At 39.6% G+C, this 27,899-nt stretch overlaps 2 protein-coding genes across 7 annotated transcripts in view; one reads left to right on the forward strand and one right to left on the reverse strand.

Moving 5' to 3' along the window:
• LOC109417777 (uncharacterized) overlaps positions 1-24,927 on the reverse strand; it is a 234,448-nt gene extending 209,521 nt beyond the window's left edge. For 2 of the 6 annotated variants that reach the window (XM_062850315.1, XM_062850316.1), the window contains exon 1: positions 24,636-24,927. The gene's annotated coding sequence lies outside the window, so the exon portion shown is untranslated. The remainder of the gene's footprint in view (positions 1-24,635) is intronic. The other 4 variants (XM_029853197.2, XM_029853196.2, XM_062850317.1 and 1 more) reach the window with 3 other exon arrangements.
• LOC134286194 (uncharacterized) lies at positions 51-7,599 on the forward strand. Its single transcript, XM_062847773.1, has 2 exons — positions 51-3,823; positions 4,781-7,599. Exons 1-2 carry the CDS (start codon positions 2,345-2,347, stop codon positions 5,270-5,272), a joined length of 1,971 nt encoding a protein of 656 aa, XP_062703757.1. The 5' UTR covers positions 51-2,344; the 3' UTR covers positions 5,273-7,599.
• Positions 24,928-27,899: the final 2,972 nt, after the last annotated feature.

A 27,899-nucleotide genomic window follows, 5' to 3' on the forward strand; every position in this document is an offset into this window, starting at 1 on the left:
GAACCAATACCCTGAATATCTATTAATGGGGTTGACCGAATTTTACAGTGAGTGATTTTTTTTTATTAAGTGGAATGCCGGCAGGGTACTCGGGCACCCACGAAACTGAACTGATCATATCTCCGTCAATTTTTCACCGATTTTAATAATGTTTGGCTCATTCAATTCAAACACTCATTATCACCCCTGGGGAAATATTTGGTTAGACTGATCTGATCACCGTGGTTTTAGAAAAATCCGCATTTTCGAGAACATGTCCTTATACCATGGCCAGCCATGGTCCCACAGGAAGCCAGTTCCGAAATCACAGCTTCAAAGTCAACACGTTTTATGATCCCAGGCTCGTCAGATACTATATGCTGGAACAATTTTAGGATGATTGATACCGATATTGCTACTAACGTTCCAAAAATCCCATACATGAGCATGAGCATAGATGACCACACAATTCGTAGTTGCTACTCCGTGATTGACCGGAGCAATCGAAACTGCACAGAGAACCAATGAATGGGGCTTGGGACTAACACAGCATTCTCAATGTACACAGTTAAAGAACTCTCAACTATATTAAGGCCAATAACGGCGCCGGCCACGTCCTTACGGTCATCTATGATTGGAAGGATTGTTAGTAAGATAAACGGTGTTATAGAGTTCGAGAATCGCTGCACCTCCACGTTTGTCTCAGGAAGGAATTCTTGTTAGTAGGGAAGGGTAACCACCATTGTCGATCTAGGAGTCACCCATGGTTGGTGATACGATATGACAATGATACAAACCGCCGCCCACAACCGACCTTTTTTTCACGTGAAAACAAGCCAAAAAGAAAATTCTATCGTGCATCTTCACACTAGGGAGCAGAAACCTTTAATCTATTCCACACAGAAAGGAACTGAACGTGAGGCTAAAGATGCCAGTACACAGAGTCAAATATTTGTCTAAAAAATGTCAAACAGATATTGCTTCTTGAGTTCTTTCCTTGTCACATATTTGACCCTGTGTACTTGAGGCCTTAGCTTAGAAGTCTACTGATTTAGATAAACTTGAATCGAGTATAGATAGAAATGTTTACTACAAACTATAAACAAAATCCTTTGGAAAGTTGTTTAGCCACCATATTTGTAATTCGCCAACGATCCCGTACATTGTATTGTATAAAAAGATGGACCCGGAAATTCAGATTTTCTGGCACCCACGGTGATTGGACAGTAGCATGGGACACGCTTGTATGAAAAAAATAAATCCTCGCTCCAGTTGACTTTTTGGATTCCATTTAGGTCCCATATAAACTGTGCGAAATTTCAGCGCGATCGGTGAAACTATAATTTAGCGCAAGCGCTTCAAAGTTTGCATAGGATTTACTATAGGAAATGTAACACTTACAGAAAAAAATCCCAGAGGGCGCCCCTTATCTCCTTAATTCAAATCGATCCACGCTCCTTGTGGAAAATTCATCCATGAATCATTCCTTCGAAGACCGCAAAACGATTGGAAGCTTGTGAAAAAAGTTATTTAATTATTACCTACCAACTAGTAATCCGACTAATGGCTCATTGTTTTGATTTATCAGCAGCACTGCAGCTGCCGCTGTTGTATGGGGTGGCGGGAGGCGTCACCACCCCCAGCAACAGCAGCAGCCAAAGCAGCAGCTGCAGTGCTGCTAATAAAACAAAGCAATGAGCCATTCGTCGGATAACTAATTGGTAATAATTAAATAACTTTTTTCACAAGCTTCCAATCGTTTTGCGGTCTTCGAAGGAATGATTCATGGATGAATTTTCCACAAGGAGCGTGGATCGATTTGAATTAAGGAGATAAGGGGCGCCCTCTGGGATTTTTTCTCTGTAAGTGTTACATTTCCCATAGTAAATCTTATGCAAACTTTGAAGCGCTTGCGCTAAATTATAGTTTCACCGATCGCGCTGAAATTTTGCACAGTTCATATGGAACCTAAATGGAATTCAAAAAGTCGACTGGAGCGAGGATTTGAATTTTGTCCCATGCTATTGGACAGGTCCAACCAAATATTATCTCGATAAAAAATGAGTTTCTGAGATTAATATTTTTTTTAAATTGGCGGGAGTTTCACGGAGATATGATCATTTTAATTTCATGGGTACCCGGGTGCCCTGCCGGCATTCTACGGGTTCTTTTTGTTGGCCACACAACGGTTAAAGCACGTCTACGAACGCCTGTGATACGCATTCCTTCTTTTCTTATTTTTTTTAATTTGATATTGCTTTGTACTTTAGTGTCATTTTATCCCGTATATCTTGAATCGAAAAGTCTACTCAAACCGTAAATTTCATTTTGATTTTCTGTAGGAAAATCATGGTTTAAGCTTTTCATGAGGCGGCATCCTGATCTAAGCCTTCGAACTCCTGAAGCAGTGACGGCAGCTAGCTCTAAGGTGACGGAAAAGGATATTCGAAACTGGTTCCAAAATGTCTTCAGCTATCTGGTGGACAATAACCTCACCGACGTATTGCTGGATCCTGCCAGAGTTTTAAACGGAGATGAGACTGGATTTAGTCTCAATCCTGTTCCCAAACAAGTGATCGCGGCAAAAGGTAAAAAGGACATTTCTTTCGTTGAATCTACCAACAGCAAGCAAAACATAACAGTAATGTTTTCGTTTGCTGCAAATGGAAACGTTCTGCCGCCTGACGTCATCATAAATCAAAAACGACCTAGCCGAGAAGTTCTACGTGCCTTCCCTGGAAGCTGGGGAATCGGCTGTTCTGAAAATGGGTGGATGGATACCACAAATTTTGCACTCTACGTTAGAAAAATCCTTTATCCGGCATTGAAGAGTGCAGGAACTACCTTTCCCGTGTTGTACTTTGTGGACGGCCATAGTTCACATACGGCGTTAGAGGCCGCCGATGCCTGTGAAGCTCTAGGGATAATCATGATTGCTCTATTCCCTAATGCCACGCGAATTCTGCAGCCAGCCGATGTAGCCATATTCAAGCCGCTTAAAAACAGTTGGGGGAAAATTGTGGATGCTTGGCGAGCGGATCACCCATCGGAAAAATTAACGCTGGTAACTTTCGGGCCATTGTTGGAGGAAGCTATGAGCTCTGCGTTCAAAGAGAACACAATAAAAAACGGTTTTCGAGTGTGTGGATTGCACCCTTTTGACGCTAATGCGGTTGATTACACAAAATGTCTGGGCAAGAGTGCAACAGATGAGGATGTTGAAGACACAACTGCGACGATGGATCTGCATACCGCTCCAACGAACGATGAAATGACCTCTGAGACTGAACGATGCATTGCAGTACCAGAAAGCGCAATGGAGATGGCAATCGAAATGATTGGCCCATCGAAAATTAATTTGTACCGCCTGGGAGATTCAGGTAGCTTGTCTCCCGAGGACCGCGCACTATGCTTCATTTATGAAAACATATTGCGGTTGAGAGAGCCTTACGTGGAGTGTACAGTTGATATCAACCAGGAGAATACGCACAACGAATCTATTCTACAGCCAGAAAATGTATTTGAGGATATTGACGAGTTTGACGATCCAATACAATTCAACGATCCTTACGTGGAGTGTACAGTTGATATCCATCAGGAGAATACGCACAACGAATCTAGCCCACAGTCCGAAAATGCGTTTGAAGGTATTCAAGAGTTTGGCGATCCCATCCAATTCAACGATATGGAAAACGACGTATTCGATGATCAGACCGGTGTTGATTCTACTGCACAGAAACATCAGAACCTGAAAGGTAATTTATTAAATAAGCTTCTACCCATTTATCTAACAGATATCAACAACAAGCGATCCAAATCACATTGCTTAAAGGTTCCTGTACGTATTTTTTTATAGATTCTCTTCCAGCATTTCTGGTCAAACCCAGGCTCTCCCTGGTGGTAAACTCTATCATCTTTTCAGGTTCTAGCGACAAATAATATCGTCTTTCCAGACTTTCCCTAGTGGCAAGTTATACACTCGTTCCAGGCTCTTTTTAGCAAAAAATCCCACTGTTTTTCTAGGCTCTCCTTGCTGGCAAATTCAATGGTTTTCTGGGCTCTTCTGGCAGTAAATTACGTCTTTCGAAATACTCTCTGACGGCAGATTCTATAGTCTTTCCTGGCACTCCTTGGTGGCAAGTTCCACACTTGTTCCAGGCTTCCTCTAGCGGCTTATACCATTGTCTTTGTAGGCTCTCCTTGCAAACAAATTGCACAATTTTACCCTGGTGACGAATTCCAAAGTCCAGGCTCTCTCTGGTGGCAAATTTTACCGTTTTTTAGGTTCTTCTAGCTGCCAAATTATATCGTCTTTCAAGGCTCATCAGGCGAAAAATGTCATCTTTCTCCAGATTTTTTCCAGACTCTCCTAGATAAGTTACAAACTTGTTCCAGGCTCTCTCTTCACAGTTTTTCTAGGCTGTCTGTGTTGACTAATTGTATAGTTTTTTTTCCATGCTCTCCCAGACGGCAAACTCCATAGTCTTTACAGGCTCTCTCTGGTGGCAAATACTATCTTTTTTAGGCTCTCCTTGGTGACAAATCTCGTACTAGTTCGCGGCTCTCACCTGGTGGAAACCCCTATTCTTATTCTAGGGCCTCCGTGGTGGCTAACTTCATAATCGAAGCTCTCACGTCATCGCGCTTCTCGCCGACCTTCTTTCATCGATCCTTCCAAATGGTGCTTTGATTTTGCGACTCATTCGATCCATCCTTTCCTTAGCCACGTAGTTAAACCACCCTTAAGTGGTTGATCCATGAGTTCCTCTAACAATCCTGGGAACACATTCTATCGCATTAGGTTTTTCACTTCGATCTCATGTGCACTATGTTCTTGCACGTAATAGTAACGATGTATTGTTTTTGTATTTTCTCACCAGATGTCACTACACCACTACGCGACTTAACAAACCTATCGGCAGCACCGACTGTTGAAGACTTTTTCGTTTCGCCCCCGACTCCAAAGAGGAACCCGAAGCACCGTCATTATGCCTATCGAACCAACGCGATACTAACGGCGTCAGAAAGATTGGCAGAACTTGAAGTTTTGGAAACGAAGAAACAAGAGGTGAAAGAACTAAAAAAGAAAAGACTAGAAATTCGTGAAATGCGAAAAAAAGAGAAGGAAAAGCTTACGGAAGAAAGAAAGGCGAAGCAAATCGAAAAGAAACAACTGAGAGAGTTATCAATTCAGCAGAGAACTGAAAAGGCACTAAAGAGAAAACAGGAAAGAGATAAGAAGCAAGAGGAAAAAATGTCTAAAAAACAGAAGAAGCAGAAGTTGCTAATCTGAACAAGTTGAGATAGAGAAGAGCAGGATTATAACAGTAGAGTAAAGATAAGTAGAGAAAATGATGTTCAATAAATGAATAATTTTCCAAATCTAAATGTAACTAGCAAATACTTTACTTAAATCGAAATATACTTTATTTTTACTAAATTTACTTAGGGTCTGGGACCATTTGGGCAGGAGCACCTATTTTGGGCACTTGCTGCTATAACTTAGTTAATTTCAAACCAATTTACATGCATTTTTGTACATGGCTACAGTATCTCACCATATACCTTAAATCAAGTCAATTGGTTAAAAACTGACTGAGTTACAGCAGCAAGTGCCCAAAATAGGTGCTCCTGCCCAAATGGTCCCAGACCCTATTCTAATTTTACAGCTTCTTTGTCCACGACGGCACTACGTGAGCGGGGTATTTTTTAATTACTGTGTAGGCCCGTATACAGAAAAGGCAGTAAGGGAGGGGTTTTGGTTTTGCCTAAATTCAGCAAAAGGCGGAGAGGCGCCTAGTATGTGGAAAATCGAAATTTGGGGAGGGATTGGGGGTTGGTAAACCCCAAAACCCTTTCCTTATGTACGGGCTTGGTACAGAGTCTATGAATCATTGTTTTATTAACTAACACTGTTGGCGCTGATCACTGCGCGTTGCTGCTTCTGTTGAACATCGTCGTCGATAGAACGAAAAACGCGGGGTGTTATTGCTGTATCTATGCGAGTACAATGCTTATTGCAAGGTTTATTGTCCGTGTGAGGCGCTTAAGAGAAACTAAATCCAATATACAACGATTGCGCAACAATGGCAATAAATTGATTCACTAAACAGCATCAGTAGCTGCGTAAACCATGAATGTTTTGCTTTTTTAAATGTTTCATAAAATTATGAATGAATGAAATAACGAGACGTTTACGCAGGAAAATATTTAACGTAGCGATTTACGTTGTTTAGTACATCCCCGTACATAGTCGCAATCTGCATTTGTTCTGACAATACACCTAATACGACATAAGTTTGTGCCAAATTGAACAGAATAGGGTCTTGAACCATTTGGGCAGGTGTACCTATTTTGGGCACTTGTCATTATAACTAAGTCAATCTTATACCTAACTAGCTGTCCCGGAAAACGTCGTACTGCCTCCTACTGTGTTTTTGACATCCAGAAGAAAAGACCCCTCAGAATGGAATTTTAGATTTTCCCGTTTTTGGTACCAGTACGCAGTTGTGAAGAAATAACAGTTCAAATGGCACTAACTGTAAACAGTTTCTGACAGGAATCGGTCAAGCAAAATAGAGAAATAGATTGAAAATTGGTAAATATACGAGTAGTTCTATTTGGTTGGCACCCGGGTAACCTGCCGGCTACCACCTTATAAATATAGGAACTCGTCATCCTGCACATCCTCGCTTTTCAATTAGATTTTTCCTTCCCATAGATATATATTTAAATGTTGTTGGATCTAGCCGAGTCTGTACTTCTTACTATCAAAAACCATTTGAGTAAAGAAAATTGAAGTCGTAAAAAGTGTGTGGGGTATCCTGCCAGCAACACTAGGATTAACGACGTTTAGCAGCGGATAAATGCGTTTTATTTTTCCGATTAGCATTAGAAGTGACAATTACTTTGGTTTGAAAAACACATTATTGCGTAATTGCTTGCATATGACGCAAATTGGTTGAAAAGAATAAATTGCGGCTCACCCTATGGTTTTGTAATAATGGAATGAAAAACCCATTTGGCCCTTTGGGAATATCGATTTGGTACGCTGGTAGTAGTAAATGTTTACATTTTTTTTCTGTCAACCATTTCTCAACAAACGGCAATCGGGCTACAGCAAATATTCTAGTTACAACGAAAAGTTGAAGAATTGCCTTTCGGAAGTTTTTTATTTCCTTGTAAAATACATGAAATTGATTGTCGCAATAAGTAAGAAAAGCAGCTCAGTGATTTGGTAACTAAGTGCACTACTTCCGACGCTCCCGTTTTATGTAGAGGAAAAGAAAGACCGATTTGCGCTACTGGTGTTGATTAACAATTTACAATTAATATGACAATACGAGTGAGTTTTGGCGATCTGCCGAAGAGGTTTTTTGTGTGCCGTAAAAGCAATCTTGAAAACGGAAATTAGTCCCAGATCATGTGAATTAAAACGATTAAATAACCATTTTCCGAGAAAAACTGATTTTATTTGCTAATCTCTATTGAAGGTAAATATGTTAAACATGTTGTGTGACCGAAAATATGTCAACCAAATGGTTTGTATCTATGTATAAACGAGCATAAACTAAACGCCCTTACATGTTGTGCCGGGAATGGGGTCGAAAACCCTATGATTTTTTTCAGATTTTTAGAACTTTATTTTGGTACCTAAAATCGATTTCGAAGAGATTTTTTGAAATCACCTTTTGACAGCTGGGCAACTGCTTGACAGCTCCGCCCAGTACAAAATGCGACGAGGGGTGATTAGACAAATCGCTCCCATACAAACTTCAAATTGATTTTTAAATAGGTTCCCGGGCACCAAAATTCATGAAAATTTGGATTTCGGTTCAGTTTTGCATACAGATTCAGAAAATGGAATTATCTCAACACCGTTAAAGAAGCCAATTGACCAACTAGTTGTGTATCAGTGGACAAAATTTGGAAAACATCGGGCTATTCTGCACGAAGTTATAAAGATTCTAGAAAAAGGTATAATTATCCGATAGCCAACTTTGAGCTGATGTATCTCCGGATTCAATGAACCGAATGCAATGAAGTTTTGACCATTCATGACTTATATAATGAGCTTTGAGAAACTTCTGACTTAACTTAAAATTTTAAACATGGTGGAACATTATAATGATTACATAATTTATCTAATAAAACACCAAATTTTCTTAAATTTCAACATCGTTCCAAAATTCAAGATGCTTATTATAGTTAATTTAAATTCCCTCCAATTGTCTTGAATACAGATATGTTTTGAAAGAAAGTAACAACATAGGCGGCAATTCATTGAAAAAGTAATGGGATGCATATTAAATATAGACCAATTTACTAAAAAATCATAAAATTAATGAAATCGCTATAATTTTTTCTCTTGTTAATAATTTCAAGTTGAGTCAAACGTTTTTCAGAGCTCATTATATAAGTCATAAATTGACAAAATTTCATTGCATTTGGTTTTTTGAATCCGGAGTTATAACAGCTCAAAGTTGGCTATCGGATAATTATACCTTTTTCTAAAATGCTTTTAACTTCGTGCAGAATAGCCCGATCTTTTCCCAAATTTTGTCCTTTAATACACAAGTAGTTGATCAATTGACAGTGAATATTTGAGTACATTTGGTTCACTTTTCGAAAAGTTACAGTTACTTGAAATTTTTTTGAGAAGTGAAAATTTAGCCTGTTTCGATCATTTTGTCTATCCCCTGTATCTAAACAAAATATACTTTAGCTACCTGTAGGCAAAATTACCAAATAGCATACCGAAGTGGTGAGTGAATCTAAACTCTAACATGCTGGGACGAACAAAAACATACAATACCCAAGTAACATTTTAAGTTTTGTTTGGCTCTATAAGAGATTTTCGTGACCAATTTCATAAAACTTGCAATAAAATTGTTTCATACATCAAAACTTCTTGATAACCTCTTTAAGAGTATCTACCGGCTAAGTGGACCACTTTTGGAGAAGTTTTGCAAGAGGAGCAATTAAACTTTTTTAAAACCTAGTTGAAAACTTTGCCATACTCGAAAAACGGTTATGATGATTGTTTCTCTTTTTTAAAAAGCTGAAGATGCAAAGAAGGTTCCTCAATGGCACGTAAAGTTGAGGGAGAGATATCATTTGCAAGTAGGAAGCGATAATGTAAAAGTTATTAGTTATTGTGCTGCGAGGCGTATGCGCATATTAAATTTTGGGATTGTAGAAGCATTTTCGTACTTGCAGTCATTCCCACTCAGTGAAATCTGCATCCTGGAGAAATTTCCAAATCAGAATTCCCTCCTGTTGCGCCGGTTGGTAAATTGAGATCACCGCCGTTGTCGCTCATAAAACCGTAAAATGTCAGAGCGAGTTGCTCTTTCTCCTGTCCATCTGTCTGTCTGTCGGTCGGTTAGCCGAACCAACTTTCCATTCTTCAATCAACAACTTTACAACCCACTGGCTGGCTGGCTGACGATTGTTGTAGGCGCAACGATAGGATCACCTTTGTGTGCGGTGTGGCTGCTGCAGCCTGACAGTCACTCTCCTCCAGTTCCAGTCATTCAATCGCTCCACGATTAACCGCAAAGAGTACGGAGATCTACCGCAAAACCGCACTTTTCACCGTTACCCACGTGAACAAAAACAGAGCTTGTTGTAGCACATAATGTAAAATTCGCGATCAAAATGACGCACGCGGTGACAGTCGGCGGTGGTGGTGGTGGAGGTGGTTATGGTGGGAGCAGCTACCCTGCTGCTGTTGGTCGTGTAATCAGGCATTCAATCATAATTTTCTCCACCTCCTTCGGATTGCATGCAATAAAAAACAGGCTGAAGGAAAACCCTTCACCGCAAGGTCGTTTCGAAACGAGAGCTGATTCCCCTGAAGTCATTATGTCGCTCAAGCTTGGACAAAGGAATACGATTGTAGCTTTGAAACCACTGGAACTATGGACTTCAGGACGATAAAGCCTTGATACTTTTAAGGCCGCACGGGACGACGTGTAATTTCTGCTATCTTGCCTCTCTTTCTAACAATATGCCTCGCGATTTTGAAGAAGGAAATGTCAATTTCTATTGCACTGACGTAGCTGAAACTTTAGTCGATTGTGCACCGAAAGTGAGCAAATGAACGATCAAATTTCTAGTCGAAAATATTAAGTAGAAGTTGAGATTTGCATCTTTTTAACAACAGAGCAATGGCGGACGATTCAGCCACCGTCCCGTCCGGCCTTAAGCAAGACCTTACTGATGTAGTTGAATTCGATTCCCGGTCGGTACAGGATTTTTTCTGTTACGAAAATAGCGCTGAATTCCTTGGTCATAGAGTGTATCCGTGTCTGCCACATGATATTCAAATGCAGAATGGTAACTTGCAGAGTTAGAGTTAGCTCTGTGGAAGAATAAGAAGATGATTAACCCGAAAGCAGACTCGACCTAATCGAAGTTTGATCGCAGCCATTTAAAGCATCTTTTGGCCTTGTAGATTAATGTAGCTGATTAGGATACAGCGACATGTTTCGAAATATTGTTATCCACTGTTTCATTACGGTGACCGAACTCAAATTATACGGACGTTTTCAATACAAGTTCGACGCAACTTTGAAGGTCTCTGGTCTCTTGTAACTCGAAGAAATGAAGACATTCGCATTAGGTATCGGTCATACATGTCATTATAGAAGTAACCGGCAATTTCACGCTCGATCAGTATCATTTGTTCGACCTTGTGTCCAATATCCGCCTATATGATTAGTGCAGGTGAACAAACATCGACTCAAGCGGATATTGTCCAACTGACGACGACGACGATGCAATGGTTGGTGATCAAAAGTTCAACCTTCCACATGCAAACAGGCACGCGGGTTTGTCGTCACAAATGGCGTTGAAGTCTCTTCTCCTCTCGTTGTTGCATTGCACTGTTGTTGGGATGTTTGCATACTGAACCGAGCTCTTATGAAACGGTACGAGCCTGTGCCAGTCAGCCATTGGTGATTCGAAAATGAACAAAGTTCAATAGAGTTACGAGTGTACACTATACGTGTGAGCTAACAAACAGACGACTAAAGTCCTCATTTGCAGAAATAAAATAATAACCGGCTATCGGCAAATATGTGCGGTACAGACGAATGTATAAAGAGATGGAGTCTTCACCTTCTTCGGTAAGATTTAACCCACCGCAAATTAAACAAAATAGCGGGACACAGGAAATGATTTCCGCAAGTCAGTCGGTGCTACCGGTCATGGTTGATGAATAGAGAGGCTACTTGTTTTTTTTTTTTTATTTGCATATTGACATCGAAAACAAACATTCGGAAGTCCTCCCTGGGAGGCACGGAAAGATTTATTAACTGTGGTTGCTGCGCGTGGTTGGTTGATATTTGCATAGCGGACATGCTTACGCTTTTCTTTGTGGGTGACAACACCAGTTTACAAAGACGACATAAAATACGGGTGATTAAATTTTGCGTGAAATCGTCAGTTTCCAGTATGGAACGTTATTTTAGTAAACCATAGTTTACGCAGATCGAAAAAAGAGTGTAAAATTATGTGACATATGATGGACATGATCGGAGCGTGGGATACATGACATATCATGAAAAACTCATAAAATATCATGTGAACTTCCATTATATGTCATTTAATCAGCATGACTCTGTGTGTTTACATGACATATAACACACATTTACATGATATATCATGTAAACTATCATATAAGTAAGCTTACATGATTAAACTGAAGTTTACATGTCGTGTAAATCTCATAGTTTTTATCTGTGTACCTATATGAAATTTTGAAATTCTTATAGCAGATCCAGAAACTAATAGTCTTGCATTTCAGAAAAATTTTAAATTTCAATAACGGGAGAAAAGCAATGAACAACTTTGATTTAATCATCAAGTCATTACAGAACTTAGGAGAGCGGACCTGGTGTGATGGTTTAAGTGTTTGCATTTCACGCCGAGGACCTGGGATCGAATCCCACTCCCGACAAACTCACAAAATGTGGGTTCTTCCTTCGGAAGGGAAATAAAGCGTGGCTAGCAAGTACGCATCTTGTATGGATGTGCACCGCCTGCAAAAACCTACTGTCTAAAGCACGCTTCGCCAATGCAATGGTATCGGTCAACAAGGCTAGCGAAACCGTTATCGAATCGATGAAAACTGAAATTCGCGAAAGTGTTCTAGCGGAAATCAAGAATGAAATCAGATCTAATTTCAAAACTTTGATTAACGCCGTTCCACGCACGCCCCAATCTTTTTATCGAACACCGCTCTCACATCCAAGTAGAACCAAACGTTTACGCGAAAATTATGGTGATGACGATGTCGAATTACGACCTCCTGCCAAAGCTATGTGTGGAGTCGGTATTTACAAGTGAAGTAGCTTCAAATCTGGTAGCTCCGGACGCGACAGATGAGGACTCTAGGAAATTCTGGCTGTATTTGTCAGGAATTTTACCAGAGGTACCTGAAAACAAAGTTGTGGAACTCGTTGAGTCCCAACTCAAGACGACTAATTTGCGCGTAGTGAGGCTTGTCGCACGTGGAAGAGATCCCAAATCTCTTTCATTCGTATCGTACAAAATAGGAATGCCGCTTGAACTCAAGCCCGTTGCACTTGCAACAGAGACATGGCCACGTGGAATCCGCTTCCGTGAGTTCGAGAATGTTGGATCCAAAAAGCAGTTTTTTTGGAGACCAACGGAAATGACGCCCAATCCATCCATACTTGCCGAGACGCCGACAGCACTAATCACCCAACAGTGTTAGTCCAGGCAGCGATGGTTGCCTCTCGTGCTTCAAATGTCTCCACTGGTTCCTCCCACACCGCCGCTTGTTCTACGAGTCAGACCACCTCGTTGGCTCGCGGCACTGCATCAACATCTCTCTCAAACGCTCCACCGACAACAACAGAAAATGCTCCGTTAAACCGTCTATTACCAGAACGCCGGAGGGATGCGAACCAAGACAAACAGGTTCTTCGTGGCGACCGCATCTAGCGGCTATGACGTCTTCGTTATTACCGAAACGTGGCTCCAAAGCGATGAAAGTAATGCTGAACTGTCTTCTTCGTACAATATTTACCGTTGTGACCGCAGCAGTACGACAAGCCATCTCCAACGAGGAGGCGGTACGCTTATCGCCGTCAAAAGATCAATCCAAAGTGCGCCCGTCCAACTCGAAAGAACCGATACTCTTGAGCAAGTTGTTGTCAAAATCTCCCTTTCGTCCAAATCCGTGTATGTTTGCGGAATCTACCTACGACCTGGAAGCGAGCCAGGTAAATACGTTGCACATTCCGATTCAGTTCAACAAATCTTGCAAAAAGCTTCCAGTGGTGATTCTGTGATTATTGTCGGGGACTACAACTTGCCCCACCTCGTCTGGTCATATGATGATGATGTAGATTCGTACCTGCCGACAAACGCCTCCTCAGAGCAAGAGCTTGTTTTTACCGAGAACATGATCGTCAGTGGACTCCTACAGATTTGCGATGTACGTAATGTCAACGGGAGACTTCTAGATCTGGCCTTCGTCAACAACAGCAGCGATGTGGAACTATTCGAAGTGCCATCCGCTATTCTACCTACTGACTGTCATTATAAGCCGCTTGTGTTACGTGTAACCACAAGAACTGCAACGAGCAATATTGACGAAACTGCAACGGATTTCAATTTTGACTTCAATCGATGTGACTACGACGCAGTTATTGAAGAGTTACATCAACTTGATTGGGACGAAATGTTTCGAGGCGCCAATGTCAATCAAATGGTTGCCATTTTCTACGATGTTGTTTTCGGGACGATAGGCAGACATGCTCCTCTTCGTCGAATGCATCCTCGTTGTTCTGATAAACATCCCTGGTGGAATGCTGAACTTAGACACCGACGAAATGTTCTCCGCAAAGCTCGCCGCCGCTTTCTACGGCACCGTACCGCGGAAAATAGAAGCGTTCTTGGAAGACTTGAAGTTGAATACGACGACTGTGTTTCAGCTTCCTTCCGTGAGTATGTTTTTCGTATCGAAGACGAAGTCAAAACCGATCCTTCCTCCTTTTGGCGCCACATCAAGAGCAGGAAAACTGCGTCATCGGCACCATCGGAAATGACATTTGGCAACAAAACGAGTTGTGATGTCGAAAGTTCGATTGAGCTTTTTGCCGATTTCTTCAAATTCGTTTATAACGCTGATCCTCAGATGGTTTCTCCGGATATTTTGAATACTCTTCCGACATACGACATACACTTTCCATGCCCGACATTTTCTGTAGCAGATGTCACTAATGTATTGGAATTCGTTGACCCATCTAAAGGACCTGGATGTGACAAACTTTCTCCGGTATTTGTTCAACGATGCGCTGCGGCGCTAGGACCACCTGTCTGTAGAATTTTCAATTTATCGCTATCGGAAGCTGTGTTCCCGGATGCATGGAAAGTGGCTGCTATTACCCCTATCCATAAAGCTGGCAATGTTCGTCAAGTTGAAAATTACCGGCCTATTTCAATTCTATGTTGTCTAGCCAAAGTTTTCGAAGTTTTGATTCACGACAAGATGTATTTTGCTGCTAAGCCAATAATCTCGCAGTCTCAGCATGGATTTGTTAAGAATCGATCTACAACCTCGAACCTTATGGTATATGTAAGTACGCTCAACTCCAGTCTAGAAAAACATCTTCAAGTGGACAGCATTTACGTGGACTTATCCAAGGCGTTTGATAAAGTACCACACGATTTGGCTTTAAGTAAACTTGAGCGATTGGAATTTCCTAATTGGCTTATCCAATGGTTACATTCGTACCTGAAAGACCGATGCGCCTACGTGAAGCTGAGCTCGGTTACGTCTAGTCTCTTCGCAACGCCTTCTGGGGTGCCGCAAGGCAGCCACCTCGGACTCCTTATATTTATACTTTTCGTCAATGATTTGTGCCACCGGTTGAAATCTCTCCTGCTAATGTATGCCGACGACCTTAAAATATATCGTATCATCAGCTCTCTGGTTGACTGTGCTGCTCTACAGCAAGACATCGAAACCGTGGTTGACTGGTGCACCTCGAATGGGATGACGATGAACGCGACGAAATGCAAAGTGATCAGCTTCTGCAAAGCACGTGCACCGCTGACTTTTGAATATGCAGCAAATGGCAGTATTCCGGACCGAGTAACGTCAATCAACGATTTAGGAGTGACACTGGACAGCAAACTAAACTTCGCGGAACACATTACAAGGACCACTGCTAAAGCTTTTGCCGTGTTGGGTTTCATACGTCGAAACGCATACGAATTCCGCGATGTATACGCTTTGAAGGTACTCTACTGTTCACTGGTTCGCAGCATCCTGGAATACGCCGTACAAATCTGGGCTCCGCATCACGAGACACAGATTGCCAGAATTGAGAGAGTGCAACGCTGCTTTGTCCGTTTCGCTCTTCGAGGATTACCATGGAACGACCGACTGAGATTGCCGCCATATGAACATCGTTGTGAATCAATTCATCTTGAAACTCTGCGACGGCGACGTGTGGATCTCCGAAGGATGTTTGCGTTCGATTTACTCAGTGGCCGAATCGACTGTCCAGCCCTCTTGGAACAGGTAAACTTTTCAGTTCCGGTACGACGTTTACGGCATCGAACGCTGTTTTGGTCCGCTTTTCATCGCACTGAGTACGGTCAGAACCATCCTCTTGAAAGGTGTTTTAATCTGTTACATGAGATGGATTTTATGTTTGACTTCCATCATAGTAGAATTAGTTTTAGAAATAGTATTAGGCAATTAGATTAAGATTATTCAGTCTGTGCAGCATAGCTGAAGACGGTGCAATAAATAAATAAAAAGTATCGTTTTACTCTCGTTACACTCAATCGACTTAAGATATTTTGGCAGTAAACAAATATTTCTATGTTCCAGAATATCTCTGCCAAATTTCACCACGCAATCGATATGTGCATATAAAGACTGTATCGTTAATTATTAGTACACTTTTGTGGCTCTGTATTGAAAAGTCTATGCCTTATTTTTACAACTGCTGTGTGATTATGTGTTGCTAGCGTTGTAAACAAACGATAATTTTCAATAAAAGTTTTACCTCAAGGGAAACAATGCGAGAGTTTACAGATGAGGAGCGAAAATCGATTGTGACCAGTTACTGCAATGCAATGAAAAATGATTATCACTAAGAAAATTAGCAAAAGTTGAAGGTTTTGGCGTTTTTGTTGTCCAAAATGGTGTCAAACGATTTGTAAGCAAAACGCACTTCGTTTTCTGCCGCGTCCGGGTGAGTCTTTCAGTGTACTCATCCGAACGCGGCAGAAAACCAAGTATGTCCAAGTCAAATTTGGACAGCAAAACTTGCAAAATCTTTAAAGGAAAAAAGGAGGTATCCATCAGAGATTGTGCAAAAAAGTGTGGAACGACTATTGGTATGGTTCAGCGAGCCAAGGAGCGTAATTCCCTGAAGACCTACCCAAAACAGAAATGTCCGAAATGCAGTCAAACTCTGGCGGATTATGTGAAAACTCGGGCTCGGAATATGTACGACGATGTTTTGAGCTAACATTACATATGCATAATCATGGATGATAAAACGCATGTCGAATTGGAGTGCAAGGCCCTTCCAGGAGCACAGTTTCTCACTGCGAAGCGGACAAATCGTTTTTTTTTTGCGAAAAATTTGGGTAAATGTATCGGTTTGGCAAGCAATTTGTCAAAGTGGTATGTGGTAATTGTGCCACTCGTCTGAAATAACGAAGATCCTACATTATTTTGGCCGGATTTGATATCCTGCCCCTATGCGCGTGACACCTTTGACAGGTATGAAGAAAACAATGTCCAATTTGTGGAAAAGCCAATAAATCCTTTAAATTGTCCGCAAATAAGGCCTATTGAGAAGCGTTTGACTTTGATGAAAGGGAAATTACGGAAAATGGATAGAGAAGCAGAGGACGTCATCAAATTCAAGAAAAACTGGGTAAACCCAGTTGGAACGGTTGTCCAAAGCGTTATGAAGAATGATATCATGGCTTTTCTGATTGTCAATAAACGATGTAATTGAATTAAATTTACAAAACAAATAAAACATTTCCAAATACAGCAATTTTCAATTGTACTCATAATTAACGATACAGTTTCCATTGTAGTCCGATTCTAATTCAACGCTGCCAAGTTATAGCACAGCGTAGCATAGCCAACCACGCATATCCTGAGTTGGCTGTCGCTAGAGCCGATGCTCGATGCCTGGGCAGGTCCTGACGTTCAGCGAGGATGAGGAGGAAACGTTGATTAAATATCTATGACAAGATGATAGATATCTCGAGTTGAAAAATGGATGGGGTTATATGGGATGTCTTCTTGGTGAAAATCGTACATGACAAATTGTTATAAATTGAGAATTTTGGATGTTCTGTTATTCGGTACGTGCCACGGGGGTGCTACGGTGATTTGATTTTGTTGCCGCTTATCGTGCGCAACCAGAGCTCACCAATACTAACATTCACTCAATACAGCAGCGGGAGCAAATGAAAAAAAAAACGTACCTTGGCTAAGAAAGTTTGCGAAAAGAAGTGTTATGTGTCTTTTTACAAAGAAGAAGTACTCTATAGGAACTTGATTTAAATACCGACACTCTCATTTTTTTTTAATGGTGGAAGATCACGCAGATAGAACCCGAATTCCAGACCGCTGGAGAAAAAACAGTTTGTCCACATCACGATGGTCCATACTCGATCGGACCAAAACTAAACCAAAACGAACGTATGACTTTTCGAGTTTAGCAAAACTATTTTTGACCAGAAAACCTTAAAGATTGAACCCTTGAAAAAGGTCCCAAACGGACCGAAACGTCGGGAATAATCAAAAACTAGTGTTTTCCATTCCCCTTAAGACTGCGAAGCCAAACCGTAACAAGACACTCTCAAATTCAAAATGATTAATTTATTTCGCTTTTTCATGCTCAACACATTTGTGAGATCTAATCTGAAATAAGCGTTGTGACTCGATATCTCTCGTAAAAAGGTAAACATCCCGCTTTCATGATTGTGTTGGTAAACATTTTGACTGGAGTTTAAATTTATGTTCCACGTAAGGAGGCACAATCTAACCTGTCAAATTCCATAGAGAAAAAATAGGATGCCGTCCCCTTGGTGCATGCGTAATAACTCTGCAGCAACTACATTTCACTTTCACGCTAAATTTGCCAAAATACTGTCAACTCCGTCTCACACAATAGAGTGGTTGGTATGTTCCAATTTGAAAAAAAAAAGTTGGTCGCATTTATATGATCAAACAAGGTGTTTGGGTTGGACTCACCCTGACTGCCAATATTAAAACGTTGAAACCTAAATTCAGCAAAACCACTTAGGGGCTGTCCAATAGCAACGTAGCCCTTTTGCTAATTTTTCCATCCCCTTTTCATCTCGCCGTATGTTAGAGTAGCCTCGTGTCAAAGTCGGCTGAACCCCCAACCCCTGGGAAAAACATGTTTTTTTACTCTTAATTTTGCAAAGAATTTTGGAATTTTAGGCTGTGTTTGCTGTTATTTGTTTGACGATTCTGAAACTATCAGGGAAGTTCATTTCACCTGGTATAGAAAAATCCAGGAATACTCGTAGAATTCTGAAATCAATCAGAGAATTTTTAACAAAATGCAATTGCATTCAAAAATAAAATAAGAATTTATTCTCGATTATCAATTAATTTTTATTCAGCCGCTCCGATATAAACAAGTTGAAAATCTTAACAATAAACAGAATGTGGATCTACATAAATAGCACATATGTAATTCACGAAGGAAAAGCTTGTCATTTTGTTGGTGTTACTAGTGTAGTATAATCTTTGATGGATTATTAAGAGAGGTTGCTGGCTGGAGATCTACTTCCCCATAGATATTTAAAGGTTTTTGATGTTCTTAGATTACGGGTGAAATTTGAAAACTTTCTGATAGAATTACCAACTATATTTTAGGACGTAACTTCTCGAAACATATATTGGAAGGTTTCTCGGGAATTCACAGTTTTCAAACGGAATGGTTGGAAACATATTTGAAGGAGTTATTTATAGCAAAATGTTTCAAACATATCTAGAGGTTAAAGATGTCATTTTAATTAAAATAGGGACCAACATGTTCATTGTTCATGCATGCACAATCTTTCGAAACTGGGGGTCGTATTTTACCTCCCAATCGCAACCCAACGTCACTAATGGGGAAAAAGAGAAAATGCAACCCACAGCTTTGAAAGAATATGAAATGTTAAAAATCAATATCGCCCTTTTGAATTGTTTGTGCCGAAATGGAAAAAAATGTTGACAGACATTTACGGAAGGTATTTGTAAGCATCCCAATTACGTGCATCACATGACACATAATCTTCCACGTTTATATTCATCTGTGTACAGTGTCTATCAATGAACAAAAGTACAAGGTAATGAAGGCTTTCCTTGGGAAATTAATTCTGGAATTCATGGAGACATTTGCAGTAGTTCATGTACATTTTAGACCAGCACCATTCTTGGTAGAAACTTTCGAAGTGTTAACTGGGCATTTTTTTTTATTATCGTACAAATTGGGCCGAAGGGTCTCAGATTTTCATGAAACTTTTTCCACAGGCAGGGCTCATGGATATTATGAACAAAAAAGATTGCGAAAAATTCAGGGTCGCCTATTTTCCCGGAAAACTCAGGTGGAAATTTTTGGTTTTCCCCTAACACCACTTACTTTGAAAAAACAAAACTCAAGAACGAAGCATCGTAGATACAAAGTTTTTTTTAGAAAATGAAAGCAGATTTTCTCAGGGATCCAAAAAAGTATGAACTGGAAAAAGTTTTCCATACCATTTTCCACAGTTGAGAAAGTTCGTAAAGAAAAGTCGGAAAAACTATGCCCGAACTCGTGCAAAATTTCCTAAAAAACATTTTCGAGAAGGTTATTTTATAAGCTTTAATCGCTGAAATTTTTGGAATGCACTTTTTTTTTCGTTTTTGAGTTATGGCCAATTTTGTTGGAAAATGTCCAAATGTACCATAAAAGCCTTTTCTTCGAAAAATCATAACTCAAGAACGACGCATCGTAGAAACAAAGTTGTTTAATAAAAACGAAAGCAGGAATTCAGGAATTCAGAAAAAATATGAAGTAGAAAAAGATTTCCACAAAATTTTCCACCGTCGACAAAACTCATAAGGAAAAGCCGGAAAAACTATGTCCGAACTCGCGGAAATTTTCAAAAACATATTTTTGAGAAGTTAATTTTAAAAACTTTGATCGCTGAAATTTTTGGAATGTACTTTTTTCTCGTTACTGAGTTATGGCCAACTTTGTAAAAATGGCCATGTAAGCCTATATTATATGGTAATTTTTCACTAAATTTCCCATAACTCAAAAACGCAAATTAAGTGCATTTCAAAAATTTCAGCGATAGAAGCTTATGAAATTACCGTCACAAAAATATGTTTTTTGTGATCTTAATGTGATTATGGAATTCTAAAAATTGTACAATTCGGCCAAACGAATGTCTAGGCAAAAATGGCATTTCAAGGGTTTTTACCCTCGTTTTTGTTTCAGTGTATATGTGAAAGTGATATATCACATTCTTATAAAACAGTACTAGATATACTACCACTACGATAAGAAAGTTTTATCATAAAATCTTTTGTATGAGTTTCCTGACACTATTTTGAAAATTTTTTGGCCTCGGCTAAACGAATGTCTATCACTGTGGAGTCTTAAAGAATTTTGCACATAACATTGACACAGTAGAATAGAAAACAGAACTTTCAAACGGTCTTGCTACCCTGATTTTTGAAAACATGTGAGAAGAAAGATCCTGCTTAAAACTCTCTGCTGAAATATTTAAATTTAATTGAATGTATATTGATTTCAATTACACTAGTTAACAAAATAAAACATGAGTCGTGAATTTCTGTCAACGACCACTATTTTTGATGCATAAATAAGCGCTGATTTCGTGACCGTTCTTCAAAAAAAATTAAGTAGATCAGTTTTTGAGTTTTATAGAAAAGTTGAAATTTACAGTTGCACAAAATATGGATTTTACTAAAATTCATTTTTTTTGCATAGCAGCCAAACAATGTTCAGTGTTTTTTTTTATGAATAGGAAGCTATTTACAATATGCTTCGATCGTCTGAATACAGTTTTTGCGTCAGATTGGTGGACATCGAAATTTTGGTGAACATATGGTACATTTTTTAAACATAAACAAAATTAAAAAAAAAATAAAAATAAAATAAAGGTTTTTTTAAACAAGAAAAAATTAATAGATTGATTATTAAAATAAAAGATGTAAGCGAGTAACAGTGGAAAAATAAGCTCAATCTGTTCCTTGGTTACGAAGAATGAGGTGGATGAAACGTACAATATAATAAATCGATGTCAAATTATCAGCCTTGTCAGCCTATGAAAAGTCAAAAAAAAATCCAGCATTAAAAAAGTGAACTGTACAAACTGATAACAATCACTCATTTGAAACTTTGCAGAAAATTAAGTTGCATACATACATACGATCCAATGCTGCAAATTCCCTTGGAAAAGACAATAACATCAAAATACTGCTATTTTTAATTGGAAAAATGTAATAAATTTTGAAAATTTTACGCTTTGGCTTTGTACGCAATGATGAATCTTCAAATTTTCTTATTTTTTCTCAATCGAAGAGTATAATATATATGTCTGAACGTGATTGATTAACTTGTAATAAACGCAATTTCCAAAAATCATACAAATGTTTTAGCTTTCCAAAGTGCCTTAGAAAATTGGGAAGACATTTTCAAAAAATATAAAGATGGACAAGAGAGCTATTCACATGACAGAAACAAAAAAAATGCTAAATTAACAAAAAACAGAAATTTCCCTGTGACTGAACTTGGATTAATGAGGAAAATTGTTCATAGCGTATGAGAACTCTTGTGGCCCCTATGTTCATGCTATTCCAAAAACAGACTATTTAAGGACGAAATGACAGATTGCACTGCAAAGTTGATCGATTGCTCACCACCAGTGGCAGACCAATCGATCAACTTTTCAGCAAGGTGCGACATGTGGTTTCCGTTCATATTGTTATCATAAATGCTCACTCCTAACTAAAAATATAAAAAATTAAAAACAAAACAAATTGCGTTTGTTTTCGATTGGACGAAAATGGATGCACTAGGCTTTAGATGGCTCCCAGTCCCCTATAGTATGTTGCTTGCTTTATATACTCAACAGTCATGCATTCGTTACAGATTGAGCTACGTTATTTTCGTACCGTTGTCAAAGTATTTATGAAAAGTACATAACACCGCAAGTGAAACTTGTAGAGATAGCCTGCACCTACAAAAATGATACTATTGCATATAAAGGAAATAATTAAAATTTGAAAAGTGTGAAAAGGCAGAAACGTCAGAGAAAGAATCTAGGCATTAAAAGGTTTTTTTTTAGTTCAATCTTTGCGGGAATCCTTCTGAAGTATTACCTAATTTAGTATAGAAGCCTGTTGTTTTGAATTTTGACAATTATTTTTTATACTTGAAAGATTTGCTGAAATTTTTCAAATACCTTAAAGATTTTCTTTTTGTTTGATACACATATCAATTATGCCTATCATTTTTATTGAAAATGCCATTATTCTTTGTAAGAATACCACTTGGAAATTTCAGGGTTTTCCATGGGTCCTTGAGTTGAGTATCACATAAGATCCAATACGGTCGCAGTGAAAATATATCCGACAAAAGAAGCCTCTTTGAAAAATTCTTTAACGTACTATTTTTCTTATTTTTGTGACAAGTTCAATTGTTTTCACAGGCGAAAAAATAGCTAATTCGTACCGAGGGTTCATTCTAAAGTTTACGAAAATTGAAATGGCATATTTCTCATGAAGATCCAGAATGTTTTTTTTTTTTTCAAAATCTAAATAGTTAAGCCCTTCAGTAATTATAAGAACAATCAATGCAACAAACTACGAATAATTTATTTTATTGCTCACATTTTTTGAAGGTGTTCTATTTCAATAATAATTCAAGATGATCTTAAATCCTTTGTTATCACTTTCATAAAAAGGGGATACTGTGCTACACAATTTTGGGACACACAAATTAAATATGTGATGGATTAACAAAAGCAATTCACTGCTGAGTTCATGTATTTTGGAATAATTGTTACTTTATTTTAATTTTTTACATTTGTTTTAAGAATTCCCAAGTCGATTTCAGAATATAAAATCAGCAGCAATTATAGGAAGCCTTGCTTTATTTTTGGAACACCACGAAAAATCCCAAGAAATTTCGAGAAAATTATTGGAACTAACCTTAAGACATTTCCTTGTGAGAATTTCACGATTTTTTATTTAAAACTTTCATGGTTTTTAGTTTTTTTTCGGGAATAAGAGAACTTTAACAGGTATCAATTGAGATAAAAATCTTAATTACATATTAGCTGAACAAAAATCTTAAGAAAACTTTACGGGAAATAAGGTTGACAATCAAAACTAAAATCTAAACAAAACTGTTTCAGGATATGTCCCACATGATCAACCAAGTTCAATGAAATTGTTTGATTCTGAAAATATGCCTATGCAAAATATCGCCATCCTATCAACCTCTACCTTAGGATGGCATCCCTCAGAGACAAAAGCTCTTGATGGGGGCTACCAGGTGGCCGAAGGCTGCGACTTCGGTTTTAGGCAAAAAATGGCAATGTATGGTTTCTCATTTAACTCACAAAAATAAGTTACTTTGCGGGGTATAGACATGGGTAATATTAATGTAATACTTAGATGTCCATTTGTTTCATCACTTTAAACCTGAGCATCAGGCTTCATTTTACACTTCACTTGCAAAAAAAGTAGTTCTACATAATAATACTTAAGTGATGTGTAATACTGCTTTTTTCAACTTTTGCCAACGTAAGGTGAATTTTCAAAATTTGTCTAAATTTTGTAACATTCTGTTGATTCTGTTGCTGAGTCCATTGTTTAAAGTCCACAATCCCAAAACGTGTTGATTGACGAATTTTAGATATGCTCAATTCCATCATAATGTAGTTTTACAGCACCACCATTATGTCACCATCGCACTGCAAGTTCTAGCTTCTGAGACCACCAACTTTGAAGTTTGTAACACCCAGCAACATTCCAGCTAATCGGCTTATCATAAATTGTTGGATCACTCACGGTTTCCAGCTGTTCCTCCAGAGGTTTAAATCTTCTTCATCCAAATTATTGATTATCCATCGTTTGCATCCTCAACATATTGTAGAACATCACAGTAGCACTTCAATGTATCAGCATCTATGTTTTCTCTCTCGTCACTTTTTTGCTTTAAGATCTTGTTTTTTTTACACCTTTTCCAGATTCCAAAGCTCAGAATCGTTTGATCAGTTTCATTCACGTCTCACATGCCATTCACCCTAATATTCCTGGTATGTTCACAGTCCTTTGATACTTCTAATCACGAAAACACCAAGTTTCACGGTTTCTGCTCCATGTTTTTCTTCATGTTTATTCATATCAGCATACTGCCACTTCGTTCCAATCACCAAGTCCTCAGTACGTAGGACTTTGTTCTTGTTCCATGTCACTCCCTTAAGCCCAAAGACACTTGCACCTTTTTCCCAGTAAAAAAGCATCCACCATACATCCTGCACAAAAACACCCACAAAACATTCCCAGAAACAGAAAATCGCACTCGTATCCTTACTCGAACAACTCCGTGGGTTCCGCGATCGTAGGCAAAAACGCTTGCTAAACGCTGTATGTTTCGGTCTTCCTAGCACATCACCGTAGGGGAACTCGATACAAACTGAACGATAAAACATAAAACAACGCAGGTAATCAGCAGGCCCCTCAGCAGCTCCGGCACTCGGGTCCAAACGGCAACAACAGAAGCAACAGAGCGAGCGTCTTGCACCTCGAAGAGCAACAGCAGCCGAAGCCCCCCTTTTCCACGAAGCTGTGTGTGGGGGCCTCCCGTACCGATGCCATGCGATGGTTGTGGTAGTCGTGGCGCGTGAAGAAACCTCCGAAAGAGAGTCACCACGAAAAGAGCGCTGAAGAGAGCATGTTGGATAACAACGCAGTGCGCATTCAGTCAGCGATCGCGGAGAGTCTTGAGCTAGCGAAAAAAAAGCCAAATGCCCCTAGCATGTGTAGTGTGTTGTGAAGTAAACGGAGCTCCCCCAAAGGTGAAGAAAACAAACACACAAAACGAGGAAAAAAACGATCGCGGACTTGATCGCGGGCGCGCGATCGGAACTTACCGCGCGGGTGGGAAGACGTTGTGGCGAGGGGGACGCGGGGAGAGATAGAAAGAAAGACCACGACGACGGCGAACGTTGTCGGTCGGATTGCGGGGGAAGTGCATGAATTATGTTGCCTTTTTCTCACTCTCTCTTTCACTTGGCACGGTGGGATCGCGATGACTGTGGTAGGCTTGGTTCAGCTTAAATGTGGGTTTTTGTAAGAATGTTGAAACGTTCTATTGGCAATTTCTTAAAAGCTTTCCAGAGAAAGCACTAGCAGAAATCTCCAAGAAGTTTCATGTAATTATTTTTATGTTTATCTTTATCTATATCTATCTATATATATATATATATATATATATATATATATATATATATATATATATATATATATATATATATATATATATATATATATATATATATATATATATATATATATATATATATATATATATATATATATATATATATATATATATATATATATATATATATATATATATATATCTATATATATATAAATGAATTTCTGTCTGTCTGTCTGTCTGTCTGTCTGTCTGTCTGTCTGTCTGACCGCTATGGAATCGGAAACTACTGGACCGATCGGTGTGAAATTTTGTATGTGGGTGCTGTCGGGGCCGAGGAAGGTTTTTAGCTTGGTGTGCGACCTCTCCGGTCTCTGGAACCCCCCGTTCCCATACAAATGACCTTGCGGGGCACTTCGCTATGGAACTGGATGTCAAAAAACACAGTAGGCAGGCAGTAGGCAGTACGACGTTTGCCGAGACAGCTATGTACAACCAATGAGAGTATAATGGAGGTGTGGAAGAGATGCTTTGTGTGCGTGAGATCCGTGTTTGGTGCAAAACATGTCACTACTACAAGCAAAGCGAGCTCCCATAAGAGCGCGTGTCAAATAGTGACGTCACTATTTGTGTTTACATTTTTCTTTGCTTACTAATACATAGCCATCTCTTCTTCTTCCTCACCTGTAATATACTCTCATTGATGTACAACAATCAAAATTCCAAAAGTGTGTAAGCGAGATTATCTAATAGGGCACTGCACGAAATTCTTTCCTTCTCTTTCACTCTTACAGAAATTTTGTAAACAACAAGGCCAAGAAACGTCAAAGCCCCATACAAAATGAAAACAGTGCAGTGCCCTATACTCCCTGCTGCCGCAGACTACCACCTCATTACTTTGGCCTTTGGGTAGTGGAGCAGCCGCTACACTACTGTGTGGCCGGAATTTCGCCGCCGGGGCAGCTCGGGAATAGAATGGCAGGTTTGTTGGGTCAGTGCTCGACCGACGGGGACCAGCGGGCGTTGCTGGATGGATTCGTGTATCAGGCGTCTTGCTTCTTTGTCGGACCAGGACGGCACGACCCAGAAAGAGACCGGAACGACCGTGCCGAGAAGAGTCCCTCCTTTACGGTTAAGACCAATGGCCTGAGGCAATCATCTTACAGTGGACGATGGCGGGTCTTTTGCTATTAGACTAGGGAGCCAACTCGACTCCCGAGCCGCCGTGTGTGACCGTTTTATAACGGATACGAGGTCCTAAAGTGGATAACAATTTTCCGCCAATGGGATTGAGGTTGTTGCAGATTTACCTAAAAGGAGGTAGTCCGGAAATACAATCCCTATCCCTTCTTTAACAAAAAAGGGGGGGTAATGCGACGTGACAGGTATTACAGGTGGTAGCGTCGTGGCGTCAAATGGTGTCCAATAACTGGCACCATGTAAAACTAGATGGTCCGGCGAAGGCAACGCTGGACTCCTCTGAACTCGAGGCAAAATACATGGTCTGGTGCTGTAGGTCGCACTTCTGGACAACACGAGGCATGGATTCTTCCAGACAAACTATTTGCTAAAAGTCCAGAATGCAACGGGACTCCAGACGAACTTCAGGTGGCCAATTATTTCACGTGACCAGAATTCAAGAGTGGTAAAGGTTCCTGGTACAAAGCCTTTCGGGATTATTTTAAAAATGACTCCAAGCACTCTGCTTGTTATTCCTCCAGAAATTTCTTCAGGAGTTGTTCCAGGATTCCTCTATGAATTCCTTCAGGGATTCGTCTAAAAATTCCTGCAGGGATTCATCCAGGAATTCCTCTATAAAGTCCGGTAGAGATTCCGTTAATACTTCCTCCTAGATATACCTTAAGCAATTCCTCTAGAGATTCCACCAGGGGTTCACCCAGGAACTTCTCCAGCAATTCTTTCAGGGATTTGTCAAATAATTCCTCCAGGGATTCTTCCTGAAAGTTCTCCAGTGATTCTTCAAGGAAACCCTACAGAAATTTCTCTAGGGAATTCTACAGAAATTTCTCCATGAGATCCTTAGAAGATAGCTAAAGGAATTTCTCTTGAAATTCCCTCAGGTATGTCTACTGGAATTCCTTCAGAAGCTCCTCCAGGCATTCCTTCAGGAGTTCCTCGAGGGATTGCTCTTGGAATTCCTCCACGAAATCTTTTAAGAATACCTCCAGGAATTCTTTCAGAAATACCTCCAGGGATTTCTATAGGGATTTCTCCAGGGATTCATCTAGCCATTCCTTCTGAATTTAATTTTGGGACTTCTCCTGGAATGCATTTGAGAATTCCACCAGGAATTACCCCAGGAATTCCTGCAGATATTAACTCAGAAATTCCTGCAGAATTTACCTCAGGAATTCTGGATTTCATCCAGGTATTTCCTGCAGGATTGCCACCAAG

This window comes from Aedes albopictus, chromosome 2 (assembly GCF_035046485.1).
Source record: "Aedes albopictus strain Foshan chromosome 2, AalbF5, whole genome shotgun sequence".
Taxonomy (NCBI): Eukaryota; Metazoa; Arthropoda; class Insecta; order Diptera; family Culicidae; genus Aedes; species Aedes albopictus.